Source organism: Sus scrofa, chromosome 6 (assembly GCF_054392235.1).
Source record: "Sus scrofa isolate SSC_HxYL_T2T_F1_AM1 chromosome 6, Sscrofa_HxYL_maternal_Yorkshire_Landrace_v2.0, whole genome shotgun sequence".
NCBI lineage: Eukaryota > Metazoa > Chordata > Mammalia > Artiodactyla > Suidae > Sus > Sus scrofa.
The window spans coordinates 1897879-1921313 of record NC_139388.1 but is presented as its reverse complement, the minus strand read 5'-3'; the positions used below and the strand labels follow the sequence as shown (position 1 = coordinate 1921313).

At 64.9% G+C, this 23435-nt stretch overlaps 1 protein-coding gene across 5 annotated transcripts in view; it reads left to right on the top strand.

Annotated features, from left to right (window-relative positions):
- Positions 1-15265, top strand: part of ZFPM1 (zinc finger protein, FOG family member 1) — a 62984-nt gene extending 47719 nt beyond the window's left edge. For 3 of the 5 annotated variants that reach the window (XM_084959266.1, XM_021093668.2, XM_084959267.1), the window contains exons 5-10: positions 7440-7542; positions 8891-9100; positions 12405-12638; positions 12882-12977; positions 13062-13208; positions 13411-15265. In XM_084959266.1, coding sequence (XP_084815392.1) covers positions 7440-7542; positions 8891-9100; positions 12405-12638; positions 12882-12977; positions 13062-13208; positions 13411-15164 — 2544 coding nt within the window. In that variant the 3' untranslated portion in view covers positions 15165-15265. Of the gene's footprint in view, positions 1-7439; positions 7543-8890; positions 9101-12404; positions 12639-12881; positions 12978-13061; positions 13209-13410 lie in introns of those variants that run through there. The other 2 variants (XM_084959268.1, XM_084959269.1) reach the window with 2 other exon arrangements.
- The last annotated feature ends 8170 nt before the right edge of the window (positions 15266-23435 follow it).

Genomic DNA, 23435 nt, shown 5'->3' with positions numbered 1-23435 from the left:
CCCATAGTGAATGAGTAGGAGTGGGTGGGGCAGAGAAGAAGGGCATCCGAGGGGTGAAAGCAAAAAGGAGCCGTGGGCCAGGGCAGCAGGCAGGAACCGCCACCCACCCCCGCCTCCTCAGTGGCTGCCCCTGGTGGGGAGCAAGCTGGTTTTCTGGGTGCTTGGGGGCAGCTCCAACAAAGGGTAGGTGTTCCGTTTCCGTGCCCCTGGTCCTCCTGTCGACAGGGAGAGGGCGCTGCTGGTACCTGAGAGTCTCTGGCCTGTGTTCTCCCGCTCTAACCGGGCAGCCCCACCGGGCAGTGTGGCCTCTCCCAGGTGCCAGCACCACTGGCTGTCGTTTGTCTCTGGGCTACTTCTGAGTTTCCTCTGTTGTGGCGAGTCGGCCTGGCATCCTCTTGCAGGGGGTACAAAGCCTCCTTTCAGTCCAGAAAGGGTACTGCTGTGGGAAGCAAGTGAGTGAGCGTGGGGGCACTGGAATGGGCACGTGTGTGGCAGGAATTGCTGTGCATGACACATTCAGCAAACATGTCCTAACCGTGGTGACACTCGCCTAGGAGGCCAGGCAGCACCCAGGTTGGTCCCCTCAAGCCCAGGCAACCCAGATATGCAGGTGCAGACATGGCCTGCGCCCTTTTGATTCGTAAGGTAGCATTCAGGTGTGGCTGGATCCAGGGTACACACTGCTGGCAGGAGCCCCACAGCACTGGGTCTCGTGGGCCTCTGATCATCAGCTTTCAGCGGCAGTAGGGGTGCTGTTTGGCGCACCCTCCACCTGTAGCACTTGGAAACCAAACGCTGCCCCAGCAGCTCTAACCAGCTCCAACCTGGCAGCCAAAGCCTCCGTCTCACCCGAGGAAACCAGGGCCCTAGGAACTCAGCCTCTGGAAGTGTCTACAGGGCTGGTGGGGAGCCATGGACAGAGAGTCACAACCCGCCTCCCCAACCTCCCATGTGCAGTCAGACCTGGGCTATGGGTTGTGCTGAGGCGGAATTTCAGGTCTGAGGCTGGGCTTTGGGAGATGGGAGATATCACCCAGCTTTTGAATGTGCCACCCAGGTGCTTACTGCTGCCGAGCAGCCAGCAAGCATGGCAGGTGATTGCCAAGGCCGCTCAGGGGGTCGGAGGGAGGCTGGCCCAAGGCTGAGGGCACCCACCTTTGAGGCCAGGCTGTCCTGTGGCACAGGGTCCAGATCCTGGCATTTTCTCCCTGACAGCCGTGTTTCCATGTGCCCCCAGGCAGGCCCCGCCTCTGAGCGTCTGTCTCCCCAGCCTTTGGAACTTCGGGGGTCCTGGAGGCCTGAGCCTCCCGCAGAGGGGAGGATGGGCAGAGCACAGCTTCTCGGTGAGGGGGGGCAGCCGGGCTGGTTCACCGCGATGATGCACGCATCCTGCTAACCACAGGGCATGGCTGAGCAGGTGGCAAAGCCAGCAGCCCTGTGGGAGGGTGACCTGCTTGTCCTGTGGCCCCAAACCGGGAGGATGCACTGGAAGGTCCAGGGGGATCTCAGCTCCATAGAAGAAGCCAGATTTCAGCTTCACTGTGGGACGCAGGCGGTGGTGTTCAGAGCAGTAGTTCTTGGTAGGCAGTGAGTTCCCCATCGCTGGAGGTATGCAAGTAGTAGTTGGTTCTTCCGAGGGTAGGCTGTCGTGGGAGCGTTAATGTGAGCTCCGTCGCTCTCACCTCCAGATTACCGAGTCGAGCAGAGCCATGAGCAGTGTCGGGACAAAGGCGGGGTGGCCGAGGCCTGGGGACCTCACTGTGTTGGGAGCAGGACCGGCACTCTGACCTCTGCTCCCTCCTTGGGCACAGCCAGCACCTTCCAGGATGGATAGGTGTGTGTTCCACACTCTTCCACGCGCACAGCTCTGCATCCATCCTTACACCCGGTCCTCGTGCTTCCACGCCCGTGAGCAGGCACCACGTCCCCATTTCCCAGAGGCTCCACGTGGGAAGTGACTTGCCAAAGTCGCCAGGATCAAGGAGCAGAGGGAGGCGTGGAACCCGTGTCTGCCCACCCCTAGAGACCCCTGCAGGACAGGGCTGGGGGCTGGGGACGCCGGGCCCCTCCTGCCTGCAGCCTCCGCTCCAGGCCTCTGCCCTCTCAGGCCTGGGCCGCAGGTCAGCCCGGGGAGACTTGGCTCGAGGTTGGAAGCTCTCTCCAGGCCGAGAGATAATGGCCCAGGGAGCTCGCGCCAGAGCCTCGCCTTTGAGGCTCGAGCGGAGGAGCCGGGAGGAAGCAGCCGCCCCGCTCTTCCCTGCGGCTTTATCTCCTGCAGAATTAAATCCTTGATTAACCCTTATCTCCCCAGCAGGCGCTATCTCCGCCTTGGCGCCGAGTGTCCAGACACACGTACGAGATGATTGATTTCTTAAAGATACGCGCGCCTTCCGATACTCCATTTATTGTCTAAATATTTTCGCTAACGTTTCAGCGGCCCCTTATCAGGCGCAGCTGATGGGCCTCGGTCCCCCCCCGCCGCCCCCCCACCCCTCCCACCCCAGATCGCCCTGTCTTCCCGCCAGGCAGTTTGTCTTGGCTGTCGGGAGAGGGGTGGACATGCGTGCGGCGACCCCAACCCACGACCTCCCCAGGCCCGGGCCACTTGCAGGCAGGAGGGGGCCGGCTGGCTGCCCCCACAGTCCCTGCACACACACCGGACGTCGGGGGTGGGAGCCCCAGGAAGGACACAGCACGCAGGCCTGGCGAGGGTTGAGAGGCGGTTCTGGCCCCGGCTTGCTGTGGGACCTTGAGCGGGTCCCTCCCAGATCCAGCTGTGGCCTCACTGCTAGAAACCCCGGGGCCTAGAGGCCCAGCCAGCTCTGAAACTCATCCTCGGATGCACGAGAAACGTGGCGGGTGGATGGGTAGACGGTGGATGGACAGGTGAGTGGACAGGTGGATGGATGGACCTGGTGGCTGTATAGGTAGGAGGTGTAGGACAGGTGGGTGGCGGACGGACGGGTGGGTGGCAGATGGATGGGTGGGTGGCGGATGGACGGGTGGGTGGCGGATGGACGGGTGGGTGGCAGACAGGTGGTTGGGTGGCAGACGGACGGGTGGGTAGTGGATGGTGGGTGGGTGGTGGATGGTGGGTGGGTGGTGGGTGGATGAGCAAATGAGCGAGTGACTGAAGCAGTGAACCTGTTCCGACTTGGCCTGTCCATCTGTCCAGTTGCCCCCCTATGGGTCCCCCACCTTGGCCATGAGGCCCCCGACATCAGAGCTGAGAGGGAACCCCTGGCTGGCAAGCAGGGCAGCAGATGCCCCCGCCCAAAAGGCTGACGTGGGGCCATCCAGACCCAGCCCTGCCATGTGGCCTCAGATGCGTCCTCGCCCAGGGCTGGGGGTCAAGCGGCCTTTGCTGGGCTCCTCGGCCCTCACCTGGGTGTAGATGGGGCTGGGCCCGTGCGGCATCACGGGCCCTGAGCAGCCATCCAAGTGGGATGCCCCAGAGGCTGGCATGAGTGGTCATTGCCTGGCAGAGCCAGGCCTCACAGCCAGGCGAGCCCAGAGGGAGTAGGGCTGCAACAGGACGGCCAGGCCCCTCCTGGGGAGGCCCTGCTGCCCCCGGTTGTGACAGGGAACATTCCCAAGGGAAGCCGCCCGGCCCCGGCCGCATGATGGCTTTTCCCTGCGTCTCTTGGCTGATGAACCGGCTGAGCGCCCCTTGGCGGGCGTCCGCTTCCCACATTCCCGGTGCCGGGGGCCTGCTGCGCCCACAGCCATCCAGCCTCATGTTCCAACCCGGCGTGTGGGAGTCAGTGGCCCAGCACATTCGGACGCACCCTCACCAGGGGCGGTCGCTGCCCACCCAGGCCTGGGTGCAGGCTGGTCCCGCTCGCTCCCTGCCCCTTACTCACCAGCCCTGTGGGCCCCTCCATGCCCCGGGGCCTCTCCCAGTCCTGCCCCTGCCCCAGTGGACCTCGCAGCCCACAGGGTCCCGTGGCCCCACAGGCAAGGCCCTGAGGCGGTGCCCCCCCATCCCCCCCCACATGTCAGGGGTGCGCCTGGCCCAGACCAGCCATCCTTGGGCCCAGGGCCGTCCTTCCCCAGCAGGGCCCAGACCCAGGACGAGGGCTCGGCTGGCCTCGGGCCCCTCCCTCCACTCTGGAGGGAGCCCAGCTAAGGGCTGGAGGAGGCCCCCCCTTGATGGCTCTGAGCCTGAGCCCAAGGGCCACCCAAAGAAAGAGGCCACACGTCCTTCACCAGCTGCCTGACCCCTCGATGTCCGCAGTTCTGCCCATGCCCTGTTGAGGGTGCCCCGCCCCTGCCCGCAGCGGCTGAGTGAATGAACGAGTGATGAAGAGAAAGGCCGCAGTGAGGCCCTGGAGGTCACGCAGACCTGGGTTCTCCTCCCGCCTGTACGCGGCCCCTGCCCATGGCCTTGGGTGTCGCCGCCTCTGTCTCCTCGCCTGGGAAATGGTTCTTCCCGGGGATGCGGGGGGGATGGAGCCGCTGAGGATGGAAGCGCTGTTGCCTCTGAGTGGGACACGGGGGGCTTCTCAGGATGGGCTGACACACTGAGACAAGTGGGGGCCCGGTCGGAGCCCACCCCGGGGCCCCCGCGGCTTTACGTGATGCACAGCGAGGTTTGGGACCAGCCTCCGATACGGTCGTCACAGCGGATACAGCGGAGATAGGGTTTCTGATGGTTATCGGCAGGCACGGAGTCCAGACACTGACCTCTTTGTTGGAGGAACAAGCAGGGTTCTCAGATGCACCCAGAGAGCTTCAAGCGCTGCCTGCTGTCCCGGGCTGCAGTCGGGGTAGGGACTGGCGACCCCAAGGGCTGCAGGCGGTGGGCGGCCAGGCTTCTTGGCTGACCCCAGACCCAGCGGTGAGCCCGGGGGCGCCTGTGGCGGGCAGGCGGCACACATGCCTCTGATGGTTTTGGCGGAAGGGCCGGGCGCATACCCCAGTGCCACGGGCAGGGCCGGGAAGGGGGCCGCCTCGGCCCAGCACTGTCAACAGCAGAGAAAAGGGTTTCTGTTCCACGACTGCTCAGAACTGGGGGAGGCGGGGGATAAATAACCGGGCAGCCCTGTGTCGTGCCCGTCCCTCCACGGGGGAGCGGAGACTGAAGTCTCCTCGGCCCCAGGCTGGGCTGCAGCCCCAGCGCACGGGATCTGGCTGCCCGGGGCAGGGCGCATCACGGCTCAGGGCTGGCCTGCAGGGCCGAACCCCCCACCCCCACCCCGCCGCTGCAGCCGTGGGCGGCCTTCAGACTCCCCCATTTAGTTGAGGGGCCAGGCCCCCCCGGAGTGTTGAGGGGCCGAGGGTCGTGAGGCCTCCACCTCCTGGCCGTTCCTCTCTTGGGGAGTCGGGTGCAGGCACAGGGTGCCAGCCCACTCCAGGTCCCCATGGCCCCTCCCTGTCGGGCCAGCCAGGGCAGCCACCAGGCAGTGGGCCACCCCGGGGGAGGCACAGAGCCACCAGGAACGTGGCGCTGCCACCTCCCTCCACTCGGACGTTCGTGGAAAATTAGGGGTTTCTGCAGCGTCAGCAGAGCTGTGCGCGGGCGCTTTTATCACGCCGCCAACACGCCGCTCCCGGGAGTGATAAGCATTAAACCGACCGGGAGGCTGTCAGTCTCTGTTTGAGGGTTTAGAAATATTGGGACGAATAATTAGATTTCATATCGTTACCGCGGCACCCATCCGAGGATCAGGCAGATTAATTTTTTCTCCCTCCTCCGCTCATTAATATTCATTAGAGACTGGGGAGGCCCCGGCCGCCGCCTCTCCGCGAGCTGCTGGCCCAGGTCGGTCGGCTGGGGCAGCCGGGGAGACGAGAGCGCTGGTCACTCACTGCTGTGCCGGCCCCGCGGGTTCCACCTTGGCCCCCGGCCTGGCCCCAGCTGTGGCCCCAGCCAGCGGGGACCCACAGCTGTGCAGCCCTCAGAGAGGCCAGGCAGGTGCCATCTGCCCCCAGCAGTCTCCTAGGTGGAGTCTCACCCCACGTTGACATCTGCCGGCCACTGGCCTGGTGCCCCACTGGACTCCCAGGGGCCCCGAGGAGCAGGAGCACAGGGCTCCTTCTTGTTCTGTGCTTCTCATGTGCCAGGCAGCCGCCGTCCCAAGGGAGGGCCTCACACACGTGGCTACTCCTCAGTGCTCCAGGGAAAAAACCGAGTCCCAGGGACAGGACCCACCGGAGAGCAGGTGGCAGCACAGGACAGTCGAGGGGACACAGCCCTCTGCAGAGGCGCTGAGGCCTGGGCAGGCAGGCCGGGGGCTGACGCCATGGGCTCTGCTCCCCCAGCCCTCGGCTGGTTGTCCCCCACTCGATCGTTCCATGGCTGAGCCGTGCAGCTGGTCTGCTGTGTCCACCACGGGCTGGGGACCAGATGCAGAGCAGGGAAGCCACTGCAGGTTGAGGGTGGCACCCCGCCCACGGTCACAGGAAGGCGGAGCCTGGACAGGGCCCCATGGGGTCCCCGCGGGCGAGCCTGGCAAGGCCGTGGGCTTGGACTGAGCGGGGAGGGTGCCCAGAACCCGATGGAGGACCCCGTGTGTCGCTCACCCCAGCCCCCCACCGCAGGAGCATCCTGACCAGCTGCCCCCGGCCAGGGGACAGCAAGTGACAGTGGTTCTTTAGAGGTCTTGATGCACAGAGATTTGAGTGAAAGGCATTTCTTTGCATAAAACAAAGAAAAGACTCAGATGTGACCATGCCGGGCCTGCGCACTCGGCGCCCGGTGGCAGAGCTTGGGGACCTCCGGGCAGAGGGGACCTCCAGAACCCATTCAGCGGTGGGCAGCAGCCACCCCCACCGCCTGGTCTGTGCCGCGACGTGACCAGGCCGGCTCCTCCCAGCCCCAGGCCGCAGCAGGCCACGTGTGCTTCCTCTGCTGCCGGGTGAGGGCCAGGGGCCGGAAATCAGGCTGCCGCGTCGCGGGCCGCCAACAGCCCCAGGGGAGGACTGAGCCTAGCGAGCTGTCTTCCCGGGCGTGACAGGCCCAGCTCGTCAGCCGGACGGCCAGGGAGAGCGAGGCTGCGGGGGGCAGTGCCCTCCTCCGACCCCACGCCTGGGAGACGGGACAAGGGCACCACCTGCTCTGCAGGCCACCCGCGGGGCAGAGGGCGGGGGCCAAGCCAGCATCAGCGTGGGGACGTCTTGCTGCCAGGGGACCTCAGGGGCTATTGGGCAGGTGTCCCTTCAGTGTCCACCATCTTCCGGCTCTGGACGGACTGGACACAGGCAGGCCTGCTGGGCGCTGCCGGGCCCTGCAGCAACGCTGGGCAAGTTGCTGGGTCTCTGGGCTTCGGCCTCCATGAGAACCCAGCTCATGACCCATGGAAGGTGCCAGCCCCTGCTGTGTCTCTGTCACCCCTGGGGAGAGGCCGCAGCCTGGACAGCGCCCCCACCCCGTCATCCTTGCTCCCTGCTGTGTCCAAAGCAGGACTGACTCCTCACTGACCTCTTCCTGCCCCCAGAGCCCGGCCCCAACGCTGCTGCTGGAGGATGAGGCCTGCTGGCTGAGGACGCTGCCCCGGGCCCTGACCGAGGCTGAAGCCAACGCGGAGATCCACAGGAAGGGTCAGTACCGCTGCTTCCCTGCGGCCTTCTGAAGGTGGGGGTGGCTGCGCGCCCCGGGCTGGCCCTGAACGGGAACCTGCCTGGGCCGGGCTGAGGGGCTGGCCACCACACCCCACTGCTCCCGTTAATGCCAGCCTGGGGCTGGACGGGGCTCTGCCCTGGGGGTGGGGGTAGGGGCCAGGCCAGGACCGCCCTTGGGGCCTGCGGCAGACTGCGGGGCAGCAGAGGAAGCCAGGGCCCTATGCGGCCTGGCTGTCCCCGGGGAGTGGTCAGGAGGGCCGTGTTTAGGCCCAGCGCTGGGGTCTGGGCAGCTCCCCTCGCCTTCCTGGGGCCTCCTGTCATGAGGCAGCGTCCAGAGCTGCATCCTGGCACCCTCCGACCTTCCAGGAGCGGCCAGGGAGGGGGCAGGGGGAGCAGACTAGGGTCCTCACCCCCCACCTCCGATCACCGCTCCGGCCACGCAGACGTGGGTGGAGGGGTGGCCGGGTCCCCGTGGCCACGGTCCTGCCTGCCCCAGTGGTTTTACTCCAGAGGGAGCAGCACCGTCCCAGTGTGAGATCAGGGCGCCGGGAAGGGGACCCCACTACAGACGAGGCTCAGGTCCCCAGGGAGGATGAGGGGACAGGAGCACGACAACCCCTATAGCCACCAAGGGCCGCCTCCCCACAGCCACCTGGGAGGGCCCTGGGAAACCCACCCCCTTCCCAAGAGGGAGTCCACTTGGGTAGACTCTTCTGACGTTCCCCTCGCCACTGCCTCCTGGGCACCCTCGGCCAGCTGTCTGGCCTGCCCAGGGAGGACAGGGTCCCTGTAGTGGCTGATGCTACTGAGGTGGCCTGGTCCAGGTGGGGCCTGCACCTCAGCTAGGTTTCCTGGCGGCCTCTGTGCGGGACATGCAGACATGCAGGCGGCTCAGCCCGGGTCCTGTTGGCCGAGGCTGCCCCCTGCAGGCTTCCATGGGAACAGCCACACGGGCAGAGCTGCCCAGAGCTAGGAGGCCCTTGGGGCCTGGGGAGTGACCACCTTCCCGCCCTGTCTGCTCCCCTCTCCTGGAAAAGAGCCTTCTGAGCCCTGGGCACAGGGCAGGGAATCCCAAGGAGCAGACCGACCCCGGGGCCACAGTCACCCAAGGGAGCAGGGCACACCCTGGAAGCCAGTGGCCGCAGCTGTGGACTGCGGTGTGGCTGCTCCCCGGCCCATCCCCCACGCCCAGCTTCAAAATGAGCCCCATCTCTAGGCTGGGGCAGCACGGAGGCGCCCAGGAGGACTGGGTGGGGTCTCTGCAGAGGAGCGGCCATGGTGGCCCTGTGCTGCTGGCTGTCCCGTCACAAATGCCCTTGCCCCACAGATGAAGCCCTGTGGTGCAGGCTCATCAGGCCGGTGCCAGCGGGTGGACGGCTGAGTGTGCTCCTGGCAGCCGAGCCCCGAGCCGCCCCAACTCACCCTGTGAAGAAGGAGCCAGTGGAGCCCGAGAGCCCAGCCCCTGCCCACGCCGACATCCAGCTCCTCCCGCAGCAGGCCGGCATGGCCTCCATCCTGGCCACAGCCGTCGTCAACAGTGAGTAGCGGCCTCCGCTCCCCGCAGGCTCTCGGCGGGGCGCAGGGCCCGGGTGCAGGGCCGCGGGTGGCACCCAGCTCGAGATCTGCAAGATCTGTCGCTGGGTCCTGAATAGAGCAGGGCTCTAGGATGTAACCCACGGGCAAGGCGGCCACGCGGGCCCCGGGACATGGACGGCAGCCCCAAGCAGGATGCAGGGAGGCAGGTCCCCAAGGCCCAGCCATGCACTGGGCCAGGCCCAGTAGGCAGGCAGCTGATGTCCCCGTGCTCCCAGCGGGCGGGCAGCCTTTGTCCCCGTGCCCCCAGCAGGCAGGCAGCCGACATCCCCGTGCCCCAGCGGGCGGGCCACGGATGTCCCCCGCCTGCAGCAGAGTGGTTCCCCCACTGGTCTCTGACACACGCCCTGTCAGGGGTCCCTCAGCAGCCTAGCCCTTGCCCAGGGACACTGGCGACCCCTACTTGCCAGCTGTGAAGGACACGGCCAAGGGTCCCTGGGTGAAGTTGCTGCTGAGAGCAGCGGCAGTGACAGGCGGCGTTTGTCTCTCGCTTCTCACCATAACCACAGAGGTTCAAAGAATCAGACAGGAGTCCCTCGTTCCTTAAATACTCACTAACTGACCACACTGAGCCCAGCAGCTGGGGACCAGAGTCACCCAGGTGGGGGCACCTGCCTGGCCTGAGGGCACCACCACTTGACAGTCGGGGGTGGCCCGAGTGGGCAGCAGGTGGCCTCGGGGTGGCTGGGGACCCCTTCAGCCAGGGGCTCTAGAAAACCAGTCGAGGCGGCCCTGAGACCCACACACCAGGGGGAGCAGTGAGAGGACCCGTGGGGCTGGGCGAGGGCATCCCCAAGGCTGGAGCAGTTCTGAGCGGGGCCCACCAGGGGCTTTCAGGCAGCAAAGGGTGTGATCCGATTCGTTTTAAAGTCACGTAGCTGCCAGGTGACCACTGTGGGGCTGCGAAGTTGGGAGGAAAGTGACTCGTTTTGAACAAGTGATTCGTGGTGGCAGCTGGAAGCAGGTGGTGGGTCCAGAGCCAACAGGGCCTGCGGGCTGAGGAGGCAGCAGCGAGGCCCCGGCTTCAGCACGACGGTCGGCGGGATGCCGGTCTGCCCGATGCCTGGCAGGGGCCAGGAAGGAGCGTCCTAGCCGACCATCCTGGCGGGCGCTAAGTGGTGACAGGGACACAGGCTGGGGCTCAGGGTGCGGTCAGAGCCGGCAGAGCTCCGGGCAAGACGAGGCCCTGGGAGAGCCAGGGTGGAGGGGCTGCACCGTGTCCCTGCTGCATTGAGACCACAGGCAGCAGAGAAGGGACTGCTGGACAGGCAGCACAGAGGTCACCGTGACCCAAAGAGCTGCAGCCAAGCGAGGGGGTGGGAACGAGCGCGGGCCTGAGGTCCACGCCCAGAGCCTGCCTGGAGGGACTGGGTGGGACACGCAGGGCCACTGCCCCAGGGAGAGCAGGGTCCTGCAGGGCTGCGGGGACAGCAGCAGTGAGCACACGGGGGTCTCATGTGCATGTCAAGCTGTCAGGAAAGGAGAGCAGACGGCCCCTCCCCAGGGCAGCAAAGGGTGTCTGATGCCCAAGGGGGCTGACCGCCTGTCGGTGGGGGGGCTGCAGGGAGCCCAGGGGCTGGAGGGTGGCCTCTGTCCGGCCAGCCCCCTGTGCGGCCTGTCCTCAGCTCCGAGATGTCAACAGCCACATCCCACGAGCGCTTCGCCCACGAGGCCACTGGGGGTAGTAGCTGTCTGGTTTCCTCCAACCCACCCCACCCCACCCGACGTGGGCCTCTCCAGCTGGTCTAGAAGGGCCTGAGGACCCCACACTCCAGAGTCCATCAGACCAGTTTAATTCTTGAGGCTCCACCTCGCTGGACCTCAGTTTTCTCACCTGTGAAAGGAGTAAAGCCGATGGCAGCCTGACACCTGTGCAGGTCCCCGGGCTGCATCCGCGCGGGACTCGGCCCGTGGCAGCCCGCTGGCTGGGACCATTACCGTCCTCGGGCTGCAGCTGGGGCTCAGGTGCACCTCCCGGGCTCCCCGCCCCGCCCCGTGCCACAGCCAGCAGCTCAGGGCCCAGTGCTGGCCCCTCAGATCTCAAGGCCTCAGCTGTGAGAGCAGAGCTCCTCGAGGCCCCCCAAAACGGGCAAGAACCCAGCAAGGAGATCTGAGCCGGAAAACCCCGGGTACAGGACCACGAGGCCTGGCCACCTCACCCGACAGCGGCTATTAAATGCCGTAAAGGAGGCAAAAGGAGAAAGCTGGCAGCCCCCCCGGGTGGAGGAAGCCCACCTCCTGAGTAACGGCTGGCCACGGGGGTGAGAGACACGTCCTAACTTCGGAAGTTAAAAGCCCAGTAATGCCATGGGTGCAGCCCTGAAAAGAAAAACCTGGAGTTCCCATCAGCCCAGCAGCAAACGAACCTGACTAGCATCCATGAGGAAGCAGGTTCGATCCCTGGCCTCGCTCAGTGGGTTAAGGATCCGGCATTGCCGGGAGCTGCGGTGTAGGTCACAGACACAGGGTGGCTGTGGCATTGTGGCTGTGGTGTAGGCCAGCGGCTACAGCTCCGATTTGACCCCTAGCCTAGGAACTTCCATGTGCTATGGGTGCGGCCCTAAAAAGACAAGAAAGAAAAGAAAAGCCTAGTAAGGGGCCCCAGGTCCCCTGATTCCACATCAAGGTCAAGACAGAACAAGCCCCCCGCCTCCCGGCCCAGGCTCACCCAAGGGGTGGCTGGTGGCCATGGGCACAGGCAGAGGCAGCAGAACGTTCCTCAACATCCCGCTGGGAACAGGAGGGCTGGGGCGCTCCGACCAGGACACAGGGAGGCTCGTGGTCCTCGGCGGCTCCTGGCCTCCCTCCTCCGCCTGCCCAGGGCCACGCTCGCCTCCTGCTTCCCCCTCCACAGGCACCCAGCTCCACGCCACCCCTCACGTCCTGTCGCCAGCCCCTGGTCACGTGCACACGCTCACCACCACCACCACATCACACGAACACGTCCCAGACGCCAGCCTCACTCCCTCGGACATCCACTAGTGCCCATGCTCCTCCTGTGGGCGCCCCAGGAGGCCACGGCATCTCGGGCGTGCCGTCGGAAGGCAGCACGGGGGCTGCTCAGCCCCCCATCCGCATGTCCCCCGTGCATCCTGGAGAACCATAGAGAGGGAACATGGGCTTGTGAAGGGACACGTGAGACGGTCGCAAGCCTCGCCTCCCCCAGAGGATGCTGCGGGCAGCCAGGGCCCAGACCACACCCAGGCTGTGGGCGGCCCTCAGGCAGTACCCACTTCTTGCCCCCACAGAAGACGTCTTCCCCTGCAAGGACTGCGGGATCTGGTACCGCAGCGAGCGGAACCTGCAAGCCCACCTCCTCTACTACTGCGCCAGCCGCCAGGGTGCTGCCTCCCCAGCCACGGCCACCCCCGACGAGAAGCCCAAGGAGACCTACCCCAACGAGCGCGTGTGCCCCTTCCCCCAGTGCCGCAAAAGCTGCCCCAGTGCCAGCTCCCTGGAGATCCACATGCGCAGCCACAGCGGTGAGGCCCACGCCCCGACCCAGGCCACGCGCACGCACCGCGCCCGCCCCGGGGCTGCACCCCAGCCCCGGATGTGCCCACGTGGCCCTCCCACCACGCTCCAGGGCACGCACCCTGCCTGCACCCACCTGGATGTTCGGCTCTGGGCTGGGCCCCTGCTGAGATCCTGGGAGCCAAGGGGACCCTCGGCACTCGCCCTGCACTGCGGTCCTGGGCCTCCCCTCACTGGACCCTCTGTTCCAGGCGAGCGCCCCTTCGTGTGTCTCATCTGCCTGTCCGCCTTCACCACCAAGGCCAACTGTGAGCGGCACCTGAAGGTGCACACGGACACACTGACCGGTAGGTGGTGCCAGGACAGGGGTGGGCGGGGCGTCTGTGGGGCCCGCCCCCACCCAGGGCCCTGACACCATCACGTCCCTGCAGGTGTCTGCCACAGCTGCGGCTTCATCTCTACCACAAGGGACATCCTCTACAGCCACCTGGTGACCAATCACATGGTCTGCCAGCCGGGCTCCAAGGCTGAGATCTACTCGCCAGGGGCCGGCCACCCCGCTGCCAAGCTCCCCCCAGGTGAGCCCTCGGGGCCCCCTGAGGATGGGAATGGGGAGGCAGGCTTGTCCGTGAGTAGGGGGGGTGTCAGTTTCCACCTCGGCCCTCCACCACCTCTACCCACCCCAACTCCCCCTTCCCGTGCCACCCCCCCGCCACTTCAGATCTGGCCCAAGCAGATCTGTTCCAGCGCTGAAGTATGGCCCCCGGGATCTCTCCGCAGACAGTGTGGCTGGCTTCCAACAGCATACGGCGCTGCATGGCCCTCTGGCCTCTGCTGACCTGGGCCTGATGCCCGCAAAATCGCCAGGACTGGACAGGAAGGCCCTGGCCGAGGCCACCAACGGAGAGGCCAGAGCGGGCCCCCAGAACGGGGGCGGAAGTGAGCCCGCAGCGGCTCCCCGGAGTATCAAGGTGGAGGCCGCAGAGGAGCTTGAGGCGGAGCCAGGACCCCCGGCCCCTTCGCGAACACCGTCACCGCCCAGCCCCGGTCCCGGCCTTGGCCCGGTGCACGTGAAGGCAGAGCTGTCCAGCCCCACTCCCGGCTCCAGCCCCGGGCCGGGTGCGCTCTTCCTGACGCAGCTGCCTGCAGCACCGCCGGCCTCCGAAATTCTGGCTAAGATGTCCGAGCTGGTGCACAGCCGGCTGCAGGCGGGAGCGGGTGTGGGTGCGCCGGCCGGCCTCTTCGCGGGGGCCCCCAAGGGCGCCACATGCTTTGAATGCGACATCACCTTTAACAACGTCAACAACTTCTACGTACATAAGCGCCTCTACTGCTCCGGCCGCCGCCCACCCGACGACGCACCCCCGGCCCGCAGACCCAAGGCGCCCCCCGCGCCGCCGCGCGCGGAGGCCGACGCGCCGCACTCGTCACCCGGCCCCGGGGCGCGGGAGGACGAGGCGGGGAGCACGGCCGAGGCCGAGGCCGAGGCCGACGCGGGCGGCCGGGGCAGCGAAGGCAGCCCGAGCCCAAGCAGCGGGGCGGAGGAGGACGACGACCCCCGCCGGACGCTGTGCGAGGCCTGCAACATCCGCTTCAGCCGCCACGAGACCTACACGGTGCACAAGCGCTACTACTGCGCCTCGCGCCACGACCCGCCGCCTCGCCGGCCAGCGCCCACGGGGACCCCGGGGACCCCCGGGCCTCCCGCCGCGCCGCCCGTGCGCACGCGCAGGCGCCGCAAGCTCTACGAGTTGCACGCGGCCGGGCCCGCCCCGCCCCCGGCTGGCCCCGCCCCGTCCCCAGCCGGCCCCGCCCCTCCGACGCCGCCAGGCCCAGCCCCCGAGCCGCCGGCGTCGCCGGCGCCGCGGCCCGGAAGCGGGGGCGGGAGCGTCCTGGACCCGGTGGACTGCCCCATCGACCTGAGCAAGAAGCCCCGGCGCCAGGCCCTCGCCATCGCCGGGCCCGGGCCCGCGCCCAGCCTGCCAGCCCTGGCCGACTACCACGAGTGCACGGCCTGCCGCGTGAGCTTCCACAGCCTCGAGGCCTACCTGGCGCACAAGAAGTTCTCGTGCCCCGCCACCCCGCGCCGCCTGCGCGCCGCCCCGGAGGATTCGCCCGCCGTCGTCTGCCCCTATTGCCCCCCGAACGGCGTGGTGCGCGGCGACCTCATCGAGCACTTCCGCCTGGCGCACGGCCTGCTGCTGGGCAAGCCCCCGGCCGGCGCCGGCGCCGAGGCCCGGACGCCCTCGCCCGCCGCCCCCCGCGACGGCCTGAACGGCCAGGACCTACGGGAGGCGCCCGTCGGCAGCCCCCGGCCCGGCCCTCCCCCAGCCTCGTCCCCCGAGGCTGTGCCGGCGCCCCCCTCGCACTCGGACAAGGGCGTGCAGACCCCCAGCCAGGGGACGCCGGCCCCCGTGCCCAACGGCAACCACAGGTACTGCCGCCTGTGCAACATCAGGTTCAGCAGCCTGTCCACCTTCATCGCCCACAAGAAGTATTACTGCTCCTCGCACGCGGCCGAGCACGTGAAGTGAGCGCGCCACACTACTCCAAGCAAAGGCCTCGGCAGAGGGGCTGCAGGGGGCAGCGCCCGCCTGGACCCTTGGCACTTAATAAAGAAGTTCAGTTTGGTGGAGCAGCGCAGTTCTCTGAGCAAAGGGGCCCTGCAGGGTGGGCCTCACAGGCCGCTCCAGGCGGGAGTCACATGGTTAGTGGCCCTAAGAGCTGGACCGAGCTCCAGGGCTGAGTTCTTGGCACTGCTCTGGGACCCCCTTGGGGTCCAGGGAGAGCAGGCACTGCCCTTTTAGGCCCACTGCCGCCGCCCTCCGGATCCAGCCTGAAGCTCTGGTTTGAGCACCAGATACCAAAGGGAAGAGCTTAGCCAGCTGACAGCTCTGCCACCTGCTCAGTTCTGGGGCCTGGATGCCACCTGTCCAGTCGCAGGCCACCAAAGATTCCAGGAATGGGAGAGTCCTGGGGAGGCTGAAGCCCTGTGACTGCCTAGGCTGCTGGGAGGGAAAGGGAGAATGGGCGGTAGGCACGGTGGTGGCTACAGGGGGCACATGGGCTGGAGCCTACCCCCAGTCTGCCCTGCTGGTGCCCTGGGCGCTGCACGCACCCCGACTGACCATCAGCTAGGCCAAATCCAAGAGAGAGGAGTCCAGCTGCGGTCGTGCCTCTTGGCATGTGGGTGGCCGTGGGTGCCCTCCAGCCTGGTGTCCCTCTGCTTGAAGCAGAGAATGTCCTTTACAGACGTGACCTTACCTGGTGGTCTCCTGCAGGGAAAAGTGACACCTGACCCTTGACCTTTCTTTGCCCCCCTAGTTTCGGAAGTAGTTCCTGTGACCCACCCAGGTTCCCGCGCAAGACAGGTTCCTTTCTGCCGAGCTCTCTGGTGACCAGCTAAGGAGCCTGTGTTTGCACAAGAATGGTCCCCAGGCCCATCCAACAGCCCCCCCGCCCCGGACAACCCCTGAGTGCCAGGGTATAACCAGGGCCAATCTCCCAAGAGCCAGATGTCTCTGCTCGGGATGCTCTGCCTTCCCGGGTTAGGGCGGGGAGGCTCCCAGACCCCTCAACCCTGTTCCTCATTTGCATTGTCATGCATAAATTTGCCTGGGGAGTTTGAGGCTCCGCCTCCACCTCCAAGCCAGACACCCAGTGAAGACAGACAGATGGCCCTGTTCTCCAGGTGGTAAACTTAAGGCAGGATGGCTGTCCCCGTGTGCTGACAAACATGCTCAGAGGAGAAGGATGAGGGAGGCAGACATTTCCGCCCCCCCAACCCCGCAAGACGTGGGTGGACTGTGCCCCACCATCCAGAGCCAGAGCTGACCCCTGACCTCCACCCCAAGCCTGAACTGCTGGCCAGGCTGTATCTTGTGCCAGGCGGTCCCAGGCCCTGAGCTGGGGCCTGGGTGACATGCCCCCTGTTCTCCAGCTGCCCTTGCCCAGCTCAAGGTCTCAAGTGCTAGGCTGGCCCCCCCTCTCCCACACCTGCCTCCCCCAGCTACCCCTGTCCTAGCTGCAGCCCAGGGACCATCCACGGCCTCCTTCCTGCCTCTCTCTCGGGAAGCCCTGATGCTCCCAGACCAGCCCCACCACACCCCTGGGAGTCATGGCTCTCCGGGCCGCCTGGCCTCCGGGAAACTCTCATTCCCTCACTCTCCTGGGTGGGCATGTGGGTTCACGGCCCCTGCATCTCTCTAGCCCAGCCATGCCTCGCTGGCCCCTGATCAACGTGCCCACTGCCCCAGACATCGCCTGCCGCCGCCCGGCTTCCAGGTCTGCAACGTCCTCCTGATTCTCAACCACTGCTTCCAGACGGTGCAGCTGGTGGCCTCCAGTGCGGGCTGCAGCCCCTCCCCTGCCCCCAGCCAGGCCCATCCGCTGGATGGGCCACCATCTCCGGCCAGGACACCACTCTTCTGTGGTGGCGGGGAGACCAGATGGTGTCACATCCTGCTTCAGGACTTCAAGGGTTCCTGTAGCGCTGAGGTGGCCCACACAGGCCTGGTCCCCTACCACACCTGGCGGCCCTGTGCATGCTGCCCAGTGTCTTGGCAGTCTGCTCCCCACAAAGGGCTGCCCTTGTCCCACAGCTCTGGCTCAGGCACCGTGCGGGGCCCTCCACGCTGTCCCCTGTTCATTTCCCCATGACAGCGGTCACTCGGGGCCTCCCGGCTTTCTTTCCTCACCCCCTCGCCTCTGCCCCACGGACCTCACCTGCCTCGACCACTGACTGCCTCCCAGCCACCTGGCCCTTGACCTGGCCCCAGGGAATGGCGCTTGGTCACTCAGGCCACAGGAGAGTGAAAGGGCGGCAGAGAAATGAGCAAGCCCCACACACACCCCCTGCTGGTCTATAGCCTCTGCTGTCTACCCGGGCCCTCCCCGCCTGTGCTCTGCGGGTCGCCCGCCTTCGCCACCCCTCCACGCTGTGCCAGTTACACGTCTCAGGGCCAGCTCTGGCCAGGCCACACTGCGGTGCATGCGCTGGATCTGCGTTCAAGGCCTCCCTCCAACCCCGCCTCGTCCTGTGACCCAGCCGTCCACCCGGAGCCCAGTGCACTCACCTCCCCCGGGTAGCTGCTCTCCACAGCCCTCCGCTGCCCACCCACCCCTGGGGACAGCCTGGCTCTAAGAATCACTGCAAGTGGACATTCCTGGCACCGGGGGTCAGCAGCAACTCTGACATGGGCCAGCAGGCCAGGTGACAGGCGCTCCAGGCTGGCCTGGCTGCTCACCCTGTGTGTCCTGGGTGGCAGGGGGATGCTGCGTGTCCCAGGGGCTAAGGGAACAAGGCGGATGTGGAGGATGGCAGCACGGCCTCCACAGAAGGGGGAGAACCGCGATGACCACCAGCCTGGGAGGGTCACCCCATCAGGCCCTGGATGTGGGGGTGCCATACTGCTGCCCCTGCAGGGTCCCTGGACACACAGCCTCCAGGAGATTGGGCAGCACTCAGGGAGGGGTGTGACTTGCCAACATTTGTGCCACTGTTGGGGCCACCCGGGGCTCTTGGTGGTGGCACTTTTGACACCTGACCCTGGGCTTTCGTCCCTGCATGGCCCTGCGTGTGCCAGCCACCCCACCGCCGCGGGGCACAGCCTCGGAGAGTGATTCTCTGGGACCGGAGCTCTTTGGTCTAGGATGGTGGCGACAGCATCCCTGGACCAGAGGATAATACACATTCCGGGGGCCCCTGCCGGACCTAACAGGCTGGGGCCTGGGAACCTGCATCCACCAGCTGCAGCAGATTCTTCTCTGGCAAGTTTGAGAGATACCTGCAGACAAAGGTCATACCGGCCTGATTAGCCTCACAGGTGCAGGTGCACCCATATCCACGGGGCAGGGCTCTCGGGAAGGGGCTGGGCCCAGAGGCCCCCCTTCAGAACCGGGCTAGGCTGACCGGACCGCGGCTTCCCCCTGCATGGAGTGTGTGGTTCTAGGCGCTCCATCCCAGTACCTCTGCCTTCCTTCTCCATCAGATGATCCCTGGGTCGCCCCCGCCCTGCTGCATTCAGGCTACCCTGGTGAGCAGAACAACCGGGCTGGCATTCCTGCCCGAGCCTAGGAGGCCCCTGTGCGGCATGCTGCCAGCCTCGCATCCCAAAGGGCACAAGGCTGTGACCCCCAGGGACACATCGCGCTAGCTGACTAGCTAACTAGCTAACTAGGGGCTCGCAGGGCAGAACCACTCCCTCCACAGACCCAGATGGAGGTGCCAGGCAGCACCCCAGGAGGAGGAAAGGGGACCCCTTCCCTGATGCCCCTCAGCCGCTACACACCTGCCACTATCACGCTCGTCCAGCCCCGCGGGGAAGCGTGGGTCTCCCGCGCGCGCATCAGCGCAAGACCTGACAGCCGGGTACAGTCAGCCTGAATGCGGGCTCCCGGGGCGCCGGAAATGCCTGAAGTGCCAAGGAGGTAAGCAAACCGCTCCCTTCGCACGAGGGCCACCGAGGTGGCTCAGGGCTGTGCTGACCCACCAGGCCTGCAGCCACTGTGCTCTGGGGCCCCCCCTGCCCCCAGGAGGCCAATCAGGGCGCCCGGAGAGGGAAGTGCCGCTGTGACATCCACACGACAGTTTGTAAGGTCGCTTCAGTGGTGACAAAAGTAAACTAGAAGTGAGAACTTGTGACTCACACGTGTCCAGAAATTCACAATATTTCAGGCCCGCCCGGGGCTGGCGGCATCCAATGCAGCTCTGAGCTCCGACTCACCGCCCCGGGAACGGGGGAGCTGGCCCGCATTTCCAAGAACCCCAAAAGGCACACCCTTTAAAAGCCCCCCAGGGACGGAGGACTAAATGCTGGCAGGTGACCTGCCACCACCCAGGAGGGGCCACCAGGACCATACTACCCACTCAGAATCAACGCCGAGGCTGCTAAGGGCAGGGAGCCCAACCCCAAGGCGGCAGCAGCACACAGACTGGGGGAGAGGCCCCTCCGTGGCTGACGTGGGCACCCCCACCCTCTGGGACGGGTCTCACCCTTCGGGCAGAAAAAGCCAACGGGCGACACCAGATGAGGCCTGGCCCCTGTCGGGTGGGTGTAGTCGGTCAGCCCATCACTTCTCTGGGTTTTGCGTGGGGTTTTTTTTGGCTGCACTCTTGGCGTGCAGGAGTTCCTGGGCCAGGGAGCTTACCCATGCCACAGCAGTGGCCCACGCTGCCCAGTGACAATGCCAGATCCTTAACAGCTAAGCCACAAGGGAACTCCCATCTATGACTCCCCTGAGCATGGCAGCCCCCATGGGGCCATTCCTTCTGCTGTCTGAACGGTCCCAGTGGATCCTGAATCCAGAGATTTTCTGGCAGCTCCTGCTTGACTTCTGGGTCTGGCTCCTGGAAGCCCATTGTCAGGAGCCCTCTGTTCAGACCCACAGCGAGGAACACAGCCATGGCTCCATCTGTCCAGAGACTGAGAACAAAGCCTGTCCCCATGCCACCCACCTCCACCTGAGCCAAGTATGGCCTTGCCCTGCTCCACTCCATGTGGGGAGTGCTGGGGACACGGGCCCCCGTCCCCACCACAGCCAGACCTCAGCTGCCTCCCAGCCAGGCGGAAAAAGGGGTGCAGGGCAGAAGGGCACAGCCCGCCCCGTCCTCTGTCCATGGCCCATGTTTCCTGGGCCTGTGACTTGATGCTAAGCAGGAGGAGAGCTCCAGCTCACACACTCGTGCACACGTACCCTGCTCTCGGCTGCAGTGGGTGTGTGACACACGCTCTCGGGGAAGGAGCGCTTTCCAGGAGCTCCTTGGGCGTGGCTGGGACCCAGCCCTCGGCTGGATTTCCTGGGTTCCCTGGATGGCACCATCATGCTGCCCAGGGCCTTGGCAGGGACATCCTGCCGGCAGGTCTCTGACGCTTAACTCAGGGTCTGAAGCTCGCAGGCCCCCCTGGAGGGCACGGACCCCAGTGACAGGCAGTCAGAGCTTGGCCTGCACCTCACAAGGTCCTGCCTGAAACCGAGGCGGCATCTGAGCCTCAAAGTGATGGGAACGGGCTCTGGCCTCAGACACCAGACTCCATCCCCCTTGGCCCTTCCCAGCCACACGGCCACAGGAAACCCCTCCAGGCCCCTCGGTGTCCTTGCCAGGCCAGTGGGGTGAAGGCAGGCCCACAGCGGGCAGTGGCTAGGGCGAGGCCACAGCAGAGACCCGGTAACGAAATTCACAGGGTCACATGCCCAAGCATCAGCGTCTGTCCCCAGAGCGAGGCAGGGGTGGGGGGAGTGACCCCGTCCCACGTCTGCTAGCAGGGGGCGGCCAGGTTCCCCAAGGCCGGCAGTGGGCACACAGAGCGGCAGGAGGACCGAAAGCCTTCCCAGGGACAGAAGCAAAGCTGGTGGCCCCTGTCCTCTGAACGGATAGATCCTGGGTGGGCCTGGGGAAGGCAGAGGAGCACGAGGCTGTGACGGCACAGACAGCGTGGGTTCTGCTCGCCCCACACTGGCAGGGTTGGCTCCTGAGCCACCTTGCCCTATCTGTGCCTTGAGGGCTCCACAGGGTCACATCTCAGGGGCTCCCACCCAACGCTTGAAGATCGGGGGAGATGCCACCCCCCCAGGAGAACCATCCCATTCACTCCGGGAGTCAGAAGGGGCTCCTGGCCGGCTGGGACTTGGGTCACCTGGCAGGGCCACCGCCCCTCTTCCTGCCCCGTGCTCTGCATGGCTCCCCCCGACTACAGTATCGCCATGGAACCTGCAGACCCTCCGAGACCCCACCCCAAGCTCAGGGCTGGACTGCTTGTCAGTAGACCCTGAATGGCCCCGTGTCCCTGCTTCACCAGCGACCACCCCCTTGGATCTGGCTGGACCCACAGCTGAGCCACCAGGTCCCTCCAGGGCCTCTTGGCCTGGCACGCGGAGCCCAGGGGATTGGAGGCGGGTCTTGAAGTCAGGGAGGGTCTGGAAGGGATGAGGCCCCCGGGCACGGTCCTCACACTTTGGAAATTCACAAACCAAAACCTCAACAATGACCTCTGACCTCCGTCTCTCCTCTCCTTCCCCTCCCCTTCCCCTTCTGCCCCAGATACGCACACTCACTCTCCAAAGCGCGTGTTTAATCATCTCAATATTTTGCAAAAACACATTTCAACACAGACAGTGTTAGGAAAGAGACATAATCTCGGAGCAAAAGACAGTCTTTTGGGGGAAACAAACTTGATGTCATGAAGTCCCCGACTTTGCTCTGACATTTCCCATGTCCCTGCAGATGCTTAGAAACGTTGTCACAGGAGTTCCCGTCGTGGCGCAGTGGTTAACAAATCCAACTAGGAACCATGAGGTTGCGGGTTCGGTCCCTGCCCTTGCTCAGTGGGTTAACGATCCGGCGTTGCCGTGAGCTGTGGTGTAGGTTGCAGATGCGGCTCGGATCCCGCGTTGCTGTGGCTCTGGCATAGGCCGGTGGCTACAGCTCCGATTGGACCCCTAGCCTGGGAACCTCCATATGCCGTGGGAGCGGCCCAAGAAATAGCAACAACAACAACAAAAGACAAAAGACAAAAAAAAAAAAAAAAAGAAACGTTGTCACAGAGCACAGGCCCGCGGATCGGCGCTTGGGAACCTCTGTTCCCATCTGGATGCCCCGCACCCCAACTTTGTTTTCCAGAAGAGGAAACAGAGGGTCCGAGGGGTTAAAGCCCGACAGCTGCCCCTGCAGGACACCACCACAGCTCTGCCCACGGGTCTGAATCCTGCTGCTTTCAGCCAGAAGCCACACCAGGCTCACACAGTGAAGAACATGCAAAGCTCGGGTTTCAGGATAAGCTAGAGGAGTTCCCGTCGTGGCGCAGGGGTTAACGAATCCAACTAGGAACCATGAGGTTGCAGGTTCGGTCCCTGCCCTTGCTCAGTGGGTTAATGATCTGGCGTTGCCGTGAGCTGTGGTGTAGGTTGCAGACGCGGCTCAGATCCTGCGTTGCTGTGGCTCTGGCGTAGGCCGGTGGCTACAGCTCTGATTGGACCCCTAGCCTGGGAACCTCCATATGCCGTGGGAGCGGCCCAAGAAATAGCAAAAAGACAAAAAAAAAAAAAAGAATAAGCTAGAAATATCGAAGCAGAGTAAAGCCAATTTTTTAGTCTAAAGTAGGTCTCGTATCAGAAGTGTCTGTAGTGGCTCAGCAGGAACTAACCCAACTCACATCCGTGAGGATGCGGGTTCGATCCATGGCCTCGCTCAGTGGGTCAAGGATCCGGCGCTGCCGTGAGCTGTGGTGTAGGTCACAGACATGGCTTGTACTCTGCGTTGCTGTGGCTGAGGAGTAGGCTGGCGGCTGCCCTTCCTATTCGATCCCTAGCCTGGGAACTTCCATATGCCGTGGGTGCAGCCCTAAAAAGCAAAAAAATAATTTAAAAAATTAAAAAGTGATAAAATAGGAGTTCCCATCGTGGTGCAGCAGAAAAGAATCCAACTAGGAACCCTGTTGAGGGTTCGATCCCTGGCCTCACTCAGTGGGTTAAGGATCTGGCGCTGCAGTGAGCTATGGTGAGGTCGCAGACTTGGCTCAGATCCCGTGTGGCCGTGACTGGGGCTGGCAGCTGTAACTCTGATTTGACTCTAGCCTGGGAACTTCCATATGCCATGGGTTCAACCCTAAAAAGCAAAAAAGCAAAAATAAATAAATAAATAAAAAATTAAAAAAATTCAACTGAGTAAATTTGAAGATCTAATTAGCTTTAGTCAACAATTTATGAATCTGGCAGCACCCCGTCTAGCATTTAGAAAGGCTTCTACAGGCTGTACAGGATGGAGGCTTTTATAGGTACAACGACATTAAAAGGCTGGATTACTTCAG